The sequence below is a fragment of the Vulpes lagopus genome, chromosome 2 (genome assembly GCF_018345385.1).
Source record: "Vulpes lagopus strain Blue_001 chromosome 2, ASM1834538v1, whole genome shotgun sequence".
Classification (NCBI taxonomy): domain Eukaryota; kingdom Metazoa; phylum Chordata; class Mammalia; order Carnivora; family Canidae; genus Vulpes; species Vulpes lagopus.
Window position 1 is genome coordinate 65,554,670 of NC_054825.1, and position 15,077 is coordinate 65,569,746.

The 15,077-nt window shown below is 41.5% G+C and overlaps 1 protein-coding gene across 6 annotated transcripts in view; it reads left to right on the plus strand.

Annotated features, from left to right (window-relative positions):
- Positions 1-12,174: 12,174 nt before the first annotated feature.
- Positions 12,175-15,077, plus strand: part of GABPB1 (GA binding protein transcription factor subunit beta 1) — a 64,367-nt gene continuing 61,464 nt past the window's right edge. The window contains exon 1 of one of the 6 annotated variants that reach the window (XM_041730083.1): positions 12,175-12,500. Coding sequence is in view for 4 of the 6 variants with exons in the window: in XM_041730120.1 (XP_041586054.1) it covers positions 12,538-12,561 (24 nt within the window). In the remaining 2 variants the exon portion in view is untranslated. Of the gene's footprint in view, positions 12,501-12,530; positions 12,562-13,154; positions 13,631-15,077 lie in introns of those variants that run through there. The other 5 variants (XM_041730120.1, XM_041730073.1, XM_041730109.1 and 2 more) reach the window with 5 other exon arrangements.

Genomic DNA, 15,077 nt, shown 5'->3' on the forward strand with positions numbered 1-15,077 from the left:
ACCTCTACCCCCTCAGCTTTTTTGAGATATAAGTGAAATATAATATTGTATAAGTTTAAGATATACAACATGATTTCATATATATACTGTGAAATTATTATTACAATAAGGTTACTCAACACACCCATCACCCTACATTATTTTTTTTTGTGGTGAGAACTTTTAAAATCTACTCTTTTAGTAAGTTTCCACTATATGAAATCATTAATTTTAGTCACCATGCTGTACATTAGATAACCTACATGCTGTACATAAGATTATTTATCTTATAACTAGAAGTTTATGCCCTTTGACAACTTTCACCCATCCTTCTGCCTCCTCTCCACTTCAACCCCGGCAACCATCAATCTCTATGAGGTTGGTTTTTTAGATTTGATATATATGATATCATACAGCATTTGCCTTTTTCATCTGATTTATTTTATTTAACCCTCAAGGTTAGCATAAAGCCCTCAAGGTTGAGCTCTTAATTTATATTCTGAAAGTAATATGAGAGTATTAGTTCAGCATCTTGAACAGCGGTCAACACAAATATGTGTAATAATGGTTAAATGAATTTTAGAAGAACCAATGCTTGGTGATTTAGGTCTGGAATTTTATCAGTTTAATGTTCTTTGTTTTCCGTAAGGTGTAGTATACCTTTAACTCCTGCACTGGGACTCTGGTTGCCTTAACACAAGGGAGAGCACAAACACCTCAGAAATTGTTCACATTGAACATGTGAGTTTGTCTACCTGCTGTAACACACTTTCACTCTTAAAAGGAAAACAGCATGGAAGAAAGGGTAGTCAGTTATATCTGAGCAGCAGTTGGCAGACAGGAAATACAACAGGAATTTTGGGAGGAAGACCATTTGGGGAAAAAAAATCCGAATTCTTCTATTTTCTACCTGTGCATCACTAGACTCTATATTCTCTCATTTGTAAAATGAGGATAACATCTTTTAAAAAATTTATTTAAATTCAATTTCATTAACATATACTGTATTATTAGTTGCGGAGGTAGAATTCAGTTATTCATCAGTTGCCTACAATACCCAGTGCTCATTACTTTAAGTGCCCTCCTTAAAGCCCATCACCCAGTTACCCCACGCCCCACCCAACTTCCCTCCAGTGACCCTCAGTTTGTTCTCTACAGTTAAGAGTCTCTTATGGTTTGCCTCCCTCTGTTTTCCTCCCTTTCCTCTAGGTTCCTCTGTTTTGTTTCTTAAATCCCATACGAGTGAAATCATATGGTATTTGTCTTTTTAGGACTTATTTCGCTTAGCATAATACCCTCTAGTTCCATCCACATTGTTGCAAATGGCAAGATTTCATTCTTTTTAATGTAGTATTCCATTGTGTGTATGTGTGAGGTGTATCCATTCATCTGTCAATGGACATCTGGACTCTTTCCATAGTTTGGCAATTGTAGACATGGGCTAGCACCTATCTTTGCAGAGATAAAATGAGAAAATGTACTTGAATGCATTCAATAGTTGCTAAATAAATGCATGTTAAGTGAGGTCCAATGTGTACTAATGCTTAGCATTTTAATTTGTAATTCTTGGTAAGACATTTAAGTTGAAGATTCTTTAATGTTAATTTTAGCAGGTATCAGAATCACACAGAATAATGGAAGGTAAGAAAATGAAAGCATAATTGCAGTCATTATTTTTAACAGCCTTTTTAGTGCAAAACACATACAGAAGTAGAATATAAAGAACCTCCATGTACCCATCATCCAGCTTCTTAATTATCATTCTTTGAGTACTCGTTTCCTTGATAATACCAACAATTTAAATCCTGTTGCAACTCCAGATTATTTTGAAACAAATCTCAGATAAAATATCATTTCCTCTTAAATTTCAGTGTCTTTCTACAAGATTCTTTTTTAAAAGAGTTAACCATAACACTAATCATAACAAAATATCATAACTCAACAAAAGTAATGTGATTCCTTAGTACCATCAAATATCCAATCACCAGTGTGTAACACATAAAGCCCATCAGGTAGAATGAATTTACATCTGCATTTATATACCTTTTATTTCAACTAAAGAGACAGAAAGATTCTAAATTCCAAGTCACTCCAGAGATACAAATTGAGTTTAGGAATATTAAATTGAAGGATTTCCCAATAGTTACTTGCCATGCCTAAAGGTGTCACTGTTTTCAAATTGTGCAGAACTACACAAACAATATGTTGGTTGTCAATAATTTGAAGAAAGACAGGACACTATTAATAGTTATGACAGCTTTTAAAAAATGAACCTTTATAAATCTGCAGAAAACTAGAGATACATTCTTACTCAAGTCGGCTGCTCTTACAAACTACCATCTACTGGGTGGTTTAAATAGCAGGAATTTGTTCTTCACAGGTCTAGAGGCTGGCAAGTCCAAGATCAGGGTGCTAATTTGGTGAGAATTCTCTTTCTGGCCTCCTCACTGTGGCCTCACATGGCTTTTCCTCTGTGCCCATGCTGAGATAGTTCTCTCTCTCTTCCTCCTTCTTATAAGGATACCAATTCCATCATGAGAACTCTACTCTCTGGACCTAATATAACCCTAATTACCTCCCAAAGGCACAATTCCCAATACCATCAGCATTAGGGGTTAGAGGACATGGGTTTTGGTGGGATACAAACATTGAGTCCATAACAAACCTACACATTTATAAAAATGATTACTAAGTTGGAAAAGTCAGTAAGCTAGTACGCCACATCTAACTCTTTTCCTCTCCCTAAGTTACTTTGGCTCTAAGGATCTGAGATTCTCATTCCTGGAAACCTTTCTTCACATCCTAATATAACCCCTGTGCAGGCAGAACCAATAATAGCCTAATATCCCTGCTTTCTCCCTCCATGTGCCACCTTAGCACCAAAGCAAAATTAAGTAAAAATTATTTTTAGCTCCTATCAGGGTAAGTTTTTCATGAATTGAATAATTTTTCCTCTCTCTTCCTAGGTTCTTTGTAATTCAAACAAAGGCTGAAGGGTCTTTTTAAATCCTGCTAAGCTTGCAAATTTGCCAAAAAAAAAAAAAAAAAAAAAAAGTGTGGATGGAGCTGTTTGTAGTCATCCTTGGCCCTTCTCCAGGTTTGCTGGCTGCTGTGACTGCATAAGCAACCATGTTTTTACTAGTTATGGGTGTCGCTGCAGGAGCTGCAGCAGAGAATTTCTGTATCCTGAAGAAATCTTGTAAACTAAACCCCATTTCCCCCAACTTAGCCACATGATTCTGTTATTGGTCCTGAAAATATCAGGTAGGACATGAAATAATCTGCCCTTCAAAAGTTGACAGGAAAAATATCCAAATATCTGCTAACACTCTAATCTATTGACAATGTTGTGATGAAACATCAGGTACATGGAGGGCAATAGGGCAGAACCAATCAAAATTAAAAATACATATATGCCCCTTTGCAGGACAATTCCACTCTGACAACTGAGATGAGACATACTTAAATATACAAGAAGGTGTGTGTATAAAGATATTCATCCAAGCACTAATATGGAATATAACAATTTAGAAGCTCAGCGTCTCTCAATTGGATGATAACTGGCTAAATAGTCTGCAGGGAGAAGAAAAAAATAATGTACCTTATGCATTCATATTAAAAAGCCAGATAAGTCTTAAGTGTAAAGTGCAGAAAAATATATGTGGCATCCTCCCTTTAAGTGAAAATTGGGGAAAATATGAATATTCTTTCCTACATGTATAGGCATGAAAAAAATTCTGGAAGAATACACAAGAAAGTAAGAGTAGAGGTTAATTTTGGAGTGGGAATTGTATGAATAGAAGACAGTGATGATGTTTAAAAAATTCTCTGCACCAGTGGATGGATTATCTATTCAAATAATTTTTAAAAATATGGCTGGAAAACAAAGCCAACAATTATTAAGTGCCCACAGGCTTAAAATACAGTAAGAAAATAAAGTTGCCCAAATGCAAAATATATGTAAAATTCAAGTTGCTGCACCTAACCAATTCCTAGAAAGCAAAGTTCTTGGTGTTTCTGGGGAATTCTGAGATCAGTGACTTTCCCAAAGGACTTTACTTGCTTACTGGAGGTCTTGTCTACCACTAAGAGGGGGTAGAGAAAGAAGACCTCATACTTTTGCATTCAATTTAAAATTCTTTAGCAGTCTGCCAAAAAAGGCACATTATTCATCTGTAAATCTAAAAACATGCAGGAAGAAGCCAGTAATTGTATTGTGGTAGAACATTTTTCTCTTACTTTTCTTAATGTTAAAATATTAAGAGTAAATAAAGTTTTAGTAAACCTAGTAAGGAAAAGTGTTCCTCATTGATTACACATTCCTCAATTTTGAGGAGATACTGCTGCTTTCCAAAAGATCTGTGTTCACCACCAGCCTTAATTACCTTTCGTTCCAAATTTTAATGACCTCAGGTGACATAGCCATCTTGATCTTTTCCCTTAAAATTTCAGGTGACTAAAAAATGTACAATAAACAGTGGACACTTATATAACATTCCAATGTTTCCTAATGTGAATTACCCATACCACTGGTGATACTCCTGGTTCGAGGCAGTACATGAACAAAGCAGCAAATTACATCACATCATAGTGTTATTCCTGTTTTTCAAGCTTTCAGAGTCAAAGCTCTTGGCTGGCAAGAGTGTTTAGCTAGGCCTTAACAATTGACTTTGTTTTCATTATACTAATTTTTAGATCTTTTTTTTTCTTATTGCCAGAGGTCTGGGGCCCAAATGTTTGTCTGGATTACCGTGTTTACAGAAACACAACAAACAGAAGTGCAGATGCTGCTATGTATGTTTCAGGAACCCCTTGGTCACAAATCACAAAAACTCAAAGGTCTTTTCTCAGGGCTTATCTTTCCTTGACTCAAATTCTCCCCATGGGCTTCTCCAGAAATGGTGTAGTGCACCGTATAAACTGGAATCAAGATGGTTTTATTTATTTTTTTAATATAGGCTCCACGTGCAGCACGGAGCCCAGTGCAGGGTTTGAACTCACAATTCTGAGATCAAGGCCTGAGGTGAAATCAAGAGTCAGACGCTTAACCATCTGAGCCACTCAGGCACTCCTCAAGCTGGTTTCAAATGATGCTTCTTTATCTTGCTGTGAGTCTATAGTCAGTCTACCAAAAGAGAACCAATTGGCTGCCTTGGAATTGGAGGGGGAATAAATGATAACACATGTAGAACAGCTGGCATGTAGTTCATTTGTTTATTTGAGAGCACGTATGAGCGGGGGGAGGGACAGAGGGAGAGGGAGAAGCAGACTCTCTGATGAGCAGGGAGCCTCATGCGGAGCTGAGGGGTCACGACCTGAGCTGAAGGCAGATGCTTAACTGACTCAGGTGCCCTAGCATGCAGTTTAAATTATTTCCTCTTCTCTTTACTTCTCTCCGTCTCTATTTTCTATAGTCTCTCCCAATTATCTCATTCATTCCCATAGCTTCAACTATTACCCTGATGTGGATAACTTCTAATTTTTTAAAAAAGATTTTATTTATTTATTCAAGAGAGACACACAGAGAGGCAGACACATAGGTGGAGGGAGAAGCAGGCTCCATGCAGGGAGCCGGATGTGGGACTCAATCCGGGGACTCCAGGATCACACCCTGAGCCAAAGGCAGATGCTCACTGGCTGAGCCACCCAGGCGTCCCAACTTCTAATTTTCTATCAGTAATACCGTATTTGTTTTCAGAGTACCAAACCTTAAGTTCTGTAGCTATATAATAATGCTACCCTGATGTTCTGGCATGATCTTAAACTCAATATGTATAAAATAGAGTATCTTTCTCCCAATCTACTCCTTCTCTTGGTTGTCTCATTTTGTTCATGTTATCACTATTACCTCCTTTGCTTAGGTTCAAAATCTCAATCATTCTTTCACCTTTTCCCATTATATTGAATCAGGCATCAAGATATATTTTATAGGGCATTTTAGTAGCTTTGGGGGTTACATAAAGGTCTGTTTTATGAAACTTCCCTCTCCTGCCAGGTAAGAAAAATGAAATTAAGGCAAGTTAAGAGATGCCCAGGTCACATGACTAGAGTTGTTAGAGCCTAGATTAAAAATCAGTTAAAACTTGAACTTGGGGCTCCTCACTCCCAACTGCCATGGTCTTTCACCTTCTCAGACTGCCTTAAATTCTGCAGTATTTTTGCATCTGTCTTTCCCCTTATCATTGCCGCTCCCAGAATTCAGGCCTTTCTTGTGTTTCATATTTATGATGTACACAGAAAGAAAGACTGACTCAGTGAGGTAAAATAGTTGGTAATGTGTATCCAGCATTGCCCATGAAATTTTTTCCCTACTTGTTAATTGCAACAAATTTTTAAAAACCATGAAATATATAATACACATACTGAAAAAAGTCACCCACTCGAAAAACCTACAGCTCAATGAATCACAAAATACCCATGTATCCAGCACTTATATCAAGAAACCAAACATTGCCAACACCCCAGAGGCCTCATTTCCTCCTCCCAAATATTACTCCCTAACCCAAAGCCAATTATTGCTTTTATAGTTTTTACTACCTAAACATATATCCTTAAATCTAGTTTGACCTGTTTTTTTTTAAATTTTTAATTTATTTTATTTGACACAGAGAGAATGTACACAAGCAAGGGGAGTGCAGGCAGAGAGAGAGCAGCAGACACCCTGCTGAGCAAGAAGCCCAAGGTGGGGCTCTATCCCAGGACTCTGGGATCATGACCTGAGCCAAAGGTGGACACTTAACCAACTGAGCCACCCAGGTGCCCCAGTGCTGCCTGTTTTTTGAACTCTGAACTTTCCAAAGTGGCTATACTGATATAGATTCTCACCAGCAACATGTAGTTTCAGTTGTTCCAATACCTGGCCACATTGGGCATTTACTGTAATGTCCATTTTAGCCATTATTGTGGATGTGTAGCCATAGCTGATTGTGGTTTTAATTCACATTTCTCTAATGATTATAAAAGTTGGGCGCCTTGATTTGTTTATTGGCCATTTAGATACCCTCTTTGGTAAAATGACTGTTTGGGTCTGTTACCCATTTTTCTATTGGGTTGTCTTTTTATTTTATATTGATTTGTGGGACATTATAAATTCTAGATAGGAGCAAAACATATTTCTACTCTAGAACACATTTGCCTGGTGCCATTAGAATACCACCATCTCCCCTTACTCTGGGCCCAAATTCCCTGATGAACCCTCTGGGAGATAATGTAGTCAACTTCATGTAGTTTCTGTAAAACAAAGTAGTCATTGTGCCAGAGAATTTGCTAGATACTGGGAATATAATGGCAAAAATAAATAAATAAATAAATAAAAGATTAGAAATAATACTTTTAAATGAGACCTGTATTGAAAACCTAACGTTTATTAGCTTCATGACATTAGGCAAGTTATTTAGCCTATTTTGGCCTCTGTTTACTTGTTGAAAAGATGGGGCTAATACCCGTTTTTTAGCATTGTTTTGAGGGTTAATTGAACAATATATACAAGATTTTGTACAGTGGCTGGCAAACAGGAACATTTAATAAGTGGTAGCTATTATAAATTTGGTTATTTCCTTGCAGCCTTCCGTTTCTCTACGGAGGGAGAAACTGAGCAGACAGATGTCAATTTCTTTCTTAGCTGCTATGGTTCTCACTATAAAGCAAAAAAGCAACCTGAAAAAACCCCATTTGTTTTAGGTAATCTTCTGAGAACTTGGCTCTTCTTACTCCCTTTGTCTCAGTGCTTTAAAAATTACCTGTGGTGGTGTAGAAGATCAAGTAACTGTTGCATGACAAACTGAGGGACCACAAGAAGAAAAAAATATGGGGATTGTAATTTATGAATTTATATTTAAACCTGGTCAATCAGGAGGTGCTGGGGCTGATAGGGAAGGCCTTGGAACATGCTTAGGAGGCAGTTGGCGCAGGTGGAGGGTTTCCTCATCACCCTTGTTCATACAGAAAAATGTTTAACATTTGAAGTCATTCCAAAAATCCAATAAATCAAACAGGTCTGGAGACAACAAACAGTACAGTAAGGAGCATAACTATGTGGACAAGGGCCAAGTGACATGTGATCAGGTCAGTGTGCTTAAACTTGTGATTCACAAGTGTGCAGATGTGAAAGGAAAATAAAGGAGTTGGCTGAGATTTTCACTGATAGCTTGAAAAAAGGCTCTATTTATAGTAACATAACAGAGAAAAAGATATCTTAATGGCATAGAGGATATATAGTTTGTGTATCTGGGGGAAAAAAAAAAACAAACCCAACACCTCTCAGCATAAAAAAATTATCTCTGGTGAAAGATCATAGATACCTCTATAAAACATGAATTACCAGTAAAGGGAAGTAAAAGGAAGATATATACAACAATACAGATCCACAGACATGAAATTAGTCTTAAAGTTATTGCAAACTTCTAAAACCTTAATTTCTGTAAATGCCTTCTCTAGGATCAATAACAAAGGGTTTGCAGACTAGTACCGGCCTGTGGACCATACTTTGGTGACACTGCTCTGGAGCAATGGCAAAAATCAGACTTCTGAATCTGAAGGGCTGGGGTTAGAGCCTGGAATGTGGGGACTCAACTAAAGGGTTGCTCTTGGTCCTGAGCCACCAGCTGGCCACCTACTGGTCTTTTTCTAGCCTTTAGCACAACATTGAGTTACCCCCTAGCTCAAAAACCATCTATTGTTCCCTTGTATCTAGGATAAAATCTCAACCTTTTACCATGGCATCCAAGGCCTTCCAGGCTGATTTCACACTTTAGTCTGATTTTCCACTTGGCCGCACTGTCTTATTAATATAGTAGCAACTAGCCACATGTGGCTAGTGAGCAGTTAAAATGTGACTAATTCAGGAATTAAAATCTTAATATTTAATTTAAAATTAAATGACAAATCTGATATATAATTCAATTACTGCAAAACTTTTAAGTATGTTTGGAATGACCTGAGTATGAAAATCTAGTTTTTCAACTGTAAATTTCATGGAATCAAGTTTTGAGATATGCTCAAAGTATAAAACACACACTAGATTTTGAACACAGTAATGAGAAAAAGACTGTAAAACATTTAAAAACATTTAATACTTTTTAATATTGATCACACATGAAATGGTATGATTTTGGCTATACTGGGTTAAATAAAAGACATTAAAATTAACTTTTTACTTTTTTAATGTGGCTACTATAAACTTTGTGGCTGGTGTTATATTTATACTGAATGGTGCTAGCCTAGACAATCATGCCCAAACCTAGGAATCACTCTTGATTCCTCCCTTTCCCTCACTCATATTGACTCATTAGCAATACAGCTCAGGTCTAATCACCAAATAGATCTTAAATTCATCCATTTTTTTCCTCTGCTGCTACTTACTATCCATGTTACTCCATTCCTTAAAACCCTTCAGTGGGGCAGCCCGGGTGGCTCAGGGGTTTAGTGCTGCCTTCGGCTCAGGGCGTGACCCTGGAGACCCAAGATCGAGTCCCACATCGGGCTCCCTGCGTGGAGCCTGCTTCTCCCTCTGCCAGTGTCTCTACGTCTCTCTCATGAATAAATAAAATCTTAAAAAAGAAAAAAACTCTTCAGTGGCTTCTACAGCACTTAAACTTACCAAGGCAGCAGATTTCTTCTCCTACCATTCCTTTCTTTGGTCTCTAAACTTCAGTTACACTGGCCTTCTTGCTAAACACAGGATTCTGCTCTGCTGTTCCCTTAGATCTCAAATACTGCTCTACACTTACGCCCATTCAGGTCTTAGATCAGAGAATACCTTCTCTGTGAGGCCATCTGTGATCAACTTCCAAAACTTTGCCTGTTCTCTCCCCCCCAAAAATGCTTTAATCAGATACCCTTTTATTTTCTTAATAGCGCATATTATAAGATATTATCTTTACTCTTTTATAACACTTTTTTTTTTTTTTATGGTCTGTTCCTTCCACTAGCAACAGGAACAGGAACCTTGTTCGTTTTGTTGCTGCTTAATCTATTCCAGGATTTTAGAACACTGCCAGTTACAGAAAGTGCTCATGAAACAACTTAAATGAATTAATATCTAATTGCCTGCCAGACATATGTGCTTGGTTGGCTCACAAGGACTTCAAATTCAACAAGGTCAAAGATGTCAAGGATGACTTCCTCTCAGTCATTCCCTTACCGGCTCAACCAAATCACCAAACTCTCAATAACTACCTTGGTCATATTCTTCACACTATTTGCCACTATCTCAGTCCAAAGCATTATTCTCTCACAAATTACTATTTTTTCCCCAAACAGTTTTCCATGCCTGAGTTTTGCATAACAGTCTAATCTGTCTAAAATGCAAATCCAATCCTGTAACACTTCTACTTAACACCCTTCAACAGTTTCCTCTCAGTTCTCAAAAGCTAATTTCTGCACATGGCATTCAAAGTCTTCATGATTGAATCTCTTCAGGAACATCTCTAGGTAGTCCTGAAACAGCATTTTCTTCTTCTTCTTCTTCTTTTCTTTTTAAAAAGATTTTATTTATTTATTCATGAGACACACACACACACACACACACAGAGGTAGAGACACAGGCAAAGGGAGAAGCAGGCTCCATGCAGGGAGCCCGACGTGGGACTCGATCCTGGGTCTCCATGATGACGCCCTGGGCCAAAGGCAGGCGCTAAACCTCTGAGCCACCCAGGGATCCCCTATTATCTTCTTTACTAAACAATCTCTCCAAAGTTTGCCTCCTAACTTTTCCGTGTATTGCTGCTTCTGTCTGGAAGGCTCCTCCCCAATTCCTTTATTAAAGCTAATTGCTTCTCCAGCCCCATTTCATTCCTCCATCCCAGGTGGGCAAGAGATTTCTCCTGTATGAGATTTCGCAGTATTCAGCAGTTTGCCCTCATTATACTTACTGATATACTTACTATTTACTCCTCTCAGTCTACAGTAGAAAGAAGATCAATGAGGGCAAGGATTCCATAGCAATCGTTAACTCAATGCTTACTCAAACTCAAAGGTTAAAGGAAAACATGGTATCAAAAACTTGGCAAATTTTTATCAACTGAAGCATTGAAAATATTACATCAAAAGAAAACAATATGGCTACTGTGACATTTACTTTGCTTCTATTTTAGGCAAAATGACTTAATAAGTTACACAAAGACTTTACAAATCCTTACCGCGTCAATATCCCAAAAGGGCAACTGGAGGTAGAAAGAATGACTTATCTCAGGCCACACAAAACTCAGTGGGTAATACGGATTTCACCTAAACTCATAAACTCTCCTGGATGAAACTCTTGTAGCTGTCTCAGATACTCCCAATTCCTAAATATGGGAAGACAGAAGCTGCAGGTCAGCGGCTTGGGAAAGTCATCCCCGGGCTCACCCGTTAAACACAATACCAGTGGGTTGGGGTTTACTTAGCAAATCATCAGAAGTACATTAACTTGCAAAGGCTTTCACTCTGTAAACCACTATCTCCAAATAAACGTTCGCAGCCTTCTTCATAAAATACGGCACAACAGTCATCCAGGCATGGTAGCCTCGGTTAAAAAAAAAAAAAAAAAAAAAAAGACCTTCACCTCTGAGGTGACAGAAATCCAAGGCAATTGAGCGAGCAATTAGCGTCTATGAAGTACGAGACACCTGCGACGCCATGGGCATGTTAAAATTAAAAAAAATAAAAAAATAAAAAAAAGCCTACAGGAGTAAGTACATCTCTGTGAGGAACCTGGCTGCTCAGTTCAAGCGACGTGAAGGCACAGCCTTCGTTCCTACCCCGGTACCTCAACCGCCACTCCCGTCCCAGGCGGCCTAGTTGAATCTAGGGCCACTTTCAGCTAAATCCTAGCTTCCCGGCTGCCCTTCCGCGTCCCGGGGCTCTGCGGGGCGGCTCAGCTTAACCCCCGAGGTCGGGTTCCCCGCCTCTCAGCGGTCACGTCGCAGAGATACCAAGGGAGGAACACGTACTTCGGCTCCCCAACCGCCAGCCCCCGCAAAAAGAGGCGGGAAGGCCCGGCCAGCAGCCGGGACGCTCCGCCGCGCACATGGCCCGCCGCGGCTCCCACCCCCGTGCCGCGCAGGCGCCGGGCGAGCCGGGACTTGCGGTCGCCGAGAGCGGATCATTCCGCCGCTTTCTTTGTGTGGCTCACGCTCTACAAATGGCATATTTCCCTTCCCTCCGTTAAAAACTAAGCGCAGACCCCGTCGCCCCCTTCCTCCCGCCGGAATGGGGTCGCGGAGGGGGCGGGAGAGCGATCTGCGGCCGAAGGCAGGGGCGGAAAGGCCGAGGCGCGGGCTTGACAGGGGCCGGGTCCGGGAGGGATGCTGGGAGCTTTGACTCACTCGCACACCATGTGTCCCTCCGCGCGCAGCACGGGGGACTTTTCGGTGGGGATTTTGGGCGCCGACCAGACGCGGCATTTTCGGAAAATAGCGCCCTGTGCAGCTGAAGCGCTTTGTGTGTAGCGGGGCCGCGTCAGCCCGGCCGGGTACGAGGCGCCTCGGGTCCCCGCACCACCTCCTGCTGCTCCCCCGTCGCCGCTCCCGAAGCTTTTCCAGGTCAGTGCGGGTCTGTGTAGGGCCCTGTTACCACCGGATGTGGAAGTTGATCTCTTCGCTGGTAAAAAATAATTCCACTTCCCCCGGAACCCAGATCATCCCCGCGATTTCCTGTTTATTGCATTAAGGCGCCGGGTTTCCGGGGCTCCTGGCCCCGCTTATTCCGCGGGGGTCGGCGGGGTCGGCCTGGGCGCCCGCTCCGCCCGCGCCGCCGCCGCGCTTTGTCCGCCGGGCACCCCGCTTCGGGGAGGGGCGGGCAGACATGGTGGCGGCCGCCGCCCCCTCCTCGGCCCCGGCGCGCCGCGGCCTCCCAGCCGGCCCGGGCCCGAGCGGCGGCCCCGGGGCGGGGAGGGGGTCGAGCGCGGGCGGCGGGGGCTCTGCGGGCGGCGGGCGGGAGCGGGAGGGAGGCAGGTTGGCGCGGCGCGGCCCGGCCGGGCCTCGGCGCCCGCCGCCCGCCGCCCCGGGAACTGCCGGCCTCTTTGTCTGGGCGCCCTGGCGGCTTCTCCGGAGCGGGGCAGGGGCGGCGGGGGCGGCCGTCCCCGGGCGCGCAGCGCTGTGGGGCCTGCGCGGCCGGGCCGCGCTCGGGCCGCGGCGGGAGCGGCAGCCCTGACGGGGCTGAGCGGAGGGCCCGGCCCGGCCCGCGCGCGGCCGATCGCGCCCGCCCGCCGCCACGACCTCGGGCTCTCGGGCCCCTGAGGGGACAAAGGCCGCCGCTCCGGATGCTCGGACTTCTGCTCTTGGGACCTGGCCGCCGGGATCTGCGGGTGCACGGCTTCGGAAGAAAGTTGAGAATTTTGCCAGGTCATTTCTGCCTGGACACAGTGAATCCGCGTGTGTCCGGAGGGCTTGGTTGAAGCTGTCGTGCCGCGTTCAGTCAGCGAGCATAGCCTCGGGGGTGCATCGCGAAAACTGAAACCGACGGGATAATAGAGGCCTGCCTCGTGTGTGTTTTCCCACTTTAAGCTTGTTTTCAGTACACAGACGCTTGCTTTAAACCTGATTGGACTGTGGCGAGCAGACATCTGTTCAAAGGAGGGGTAGCGACCACAGCAGTGCTTTCGGAGGGGGCTTGGTAACGTGGAGATATCTTAGGTGCTCTCCCCGAACACTGATTTGCTGTCTCGGTTCAGGCAAGTTACTTTCTGAAGTATCGTTTTTTTTTTTTTTTTTTTTTTTTTTTTTAATCTGGAAAATGTTTTTGATGTAGTCAGTAAATGGTCCTTGTAAAATAATTTCCCATTCCAGAATTAGAGGTGCACTATCATTTATTACGCAGATGGTAGTGTTGAAAAATTCTTTTTGCAGTTCGTTATTTCACGCATAGACCCTACCCAGCTTGGTGTAAATTGCTTCGCACTGACCTATAACCATTCGGCCTTGGCACTTCCACTTTCAGGCTCAGGCTCTCTGATTTTAAGGAAATTAAAGATGGCCTTACGCTTTTTATTAATTTTTTTCTCTTAATTTTACTCTTTACATATCCCCCCCCCCCCCCGCCCCATAATAGCTACAACAAAAATTCATTACAAGTTAATACAGGTGACATTAATACAAGTTAATACAAGTGGTAAGAGTGACATTGTTTTGCATTTCTGCAGGTCTTTTAAATGTCTGGTTTAAAAGACATCTAGATTCTTAAATCTCTACTGCATTCAGTCTGTGGTATCACACCGTGTAACCTCTGGAAAACTCCCAAAACTCCATTGTATGCTCATGCTTGTTGTGTAATTTTTTTTTTTTTAAACTGAGAGATTTGTCATTTCTATCCTTTCACCATACAAGTCAAATCAGCATATTATACAAGACACATTTAAAAAAATATGGATAGGAGAGTTGATTTCTATACTTGTTTCTTGGGCTCTTTTTTTCAATTTGGGATTTAGATGCATAAACAGTATACAGATTGTGTAATCTGCATATGATCCTGGAGACTCAGGAACACTTGAAAATATTTTTTAAGTGACTAAACTTTATTTTTAATTCCACACTTTATTTTTAATTATGTACACAAAATGTGAATTCCATGTTAGATACGCTTGTGAAAACTAGTGTGTAAAAGTAATATTTGAAGATAGGACACTGTCAAAAGCCCTGCAGGAGTTTCAGATTTAAAAGGAATCCTGCAGTGAAACATTTGGTCAAACAATACTTTTGTAATGCATATACTTAACTTTAGAGTTAAGTCTCCTAACTTAGAGTTTGAGTTCTCTCTTTCCGTCCATCTGGGTATTTTATATTTTAGGTTGGGGGCCAGTTACACTAAATGTGTGAAAATGTAAGGCCATACTTTGGCTTAATGGTTTTGAAATGAAGCTAAATTCATTTCCAGTTGTTTCTGTGAACTCTATTTTGATTCTGTCAGACTGTAGTTCTCTACTGTTCCATCAACAGGAAGCATCTGGTCATTCTTGACATAATTGTTTGAAAATGCCAGGTATATTTTTGATGCTTGCCATGCAAATTAAAATAAATATCACATTGGATCTTGGTTAATTTTACTTGTCTCCCTTTCATCCAGCATCTCTAAGTTGTATTTATGGTGGAACTCATCTGTAGAATGGCCATTTCCCCACTCCC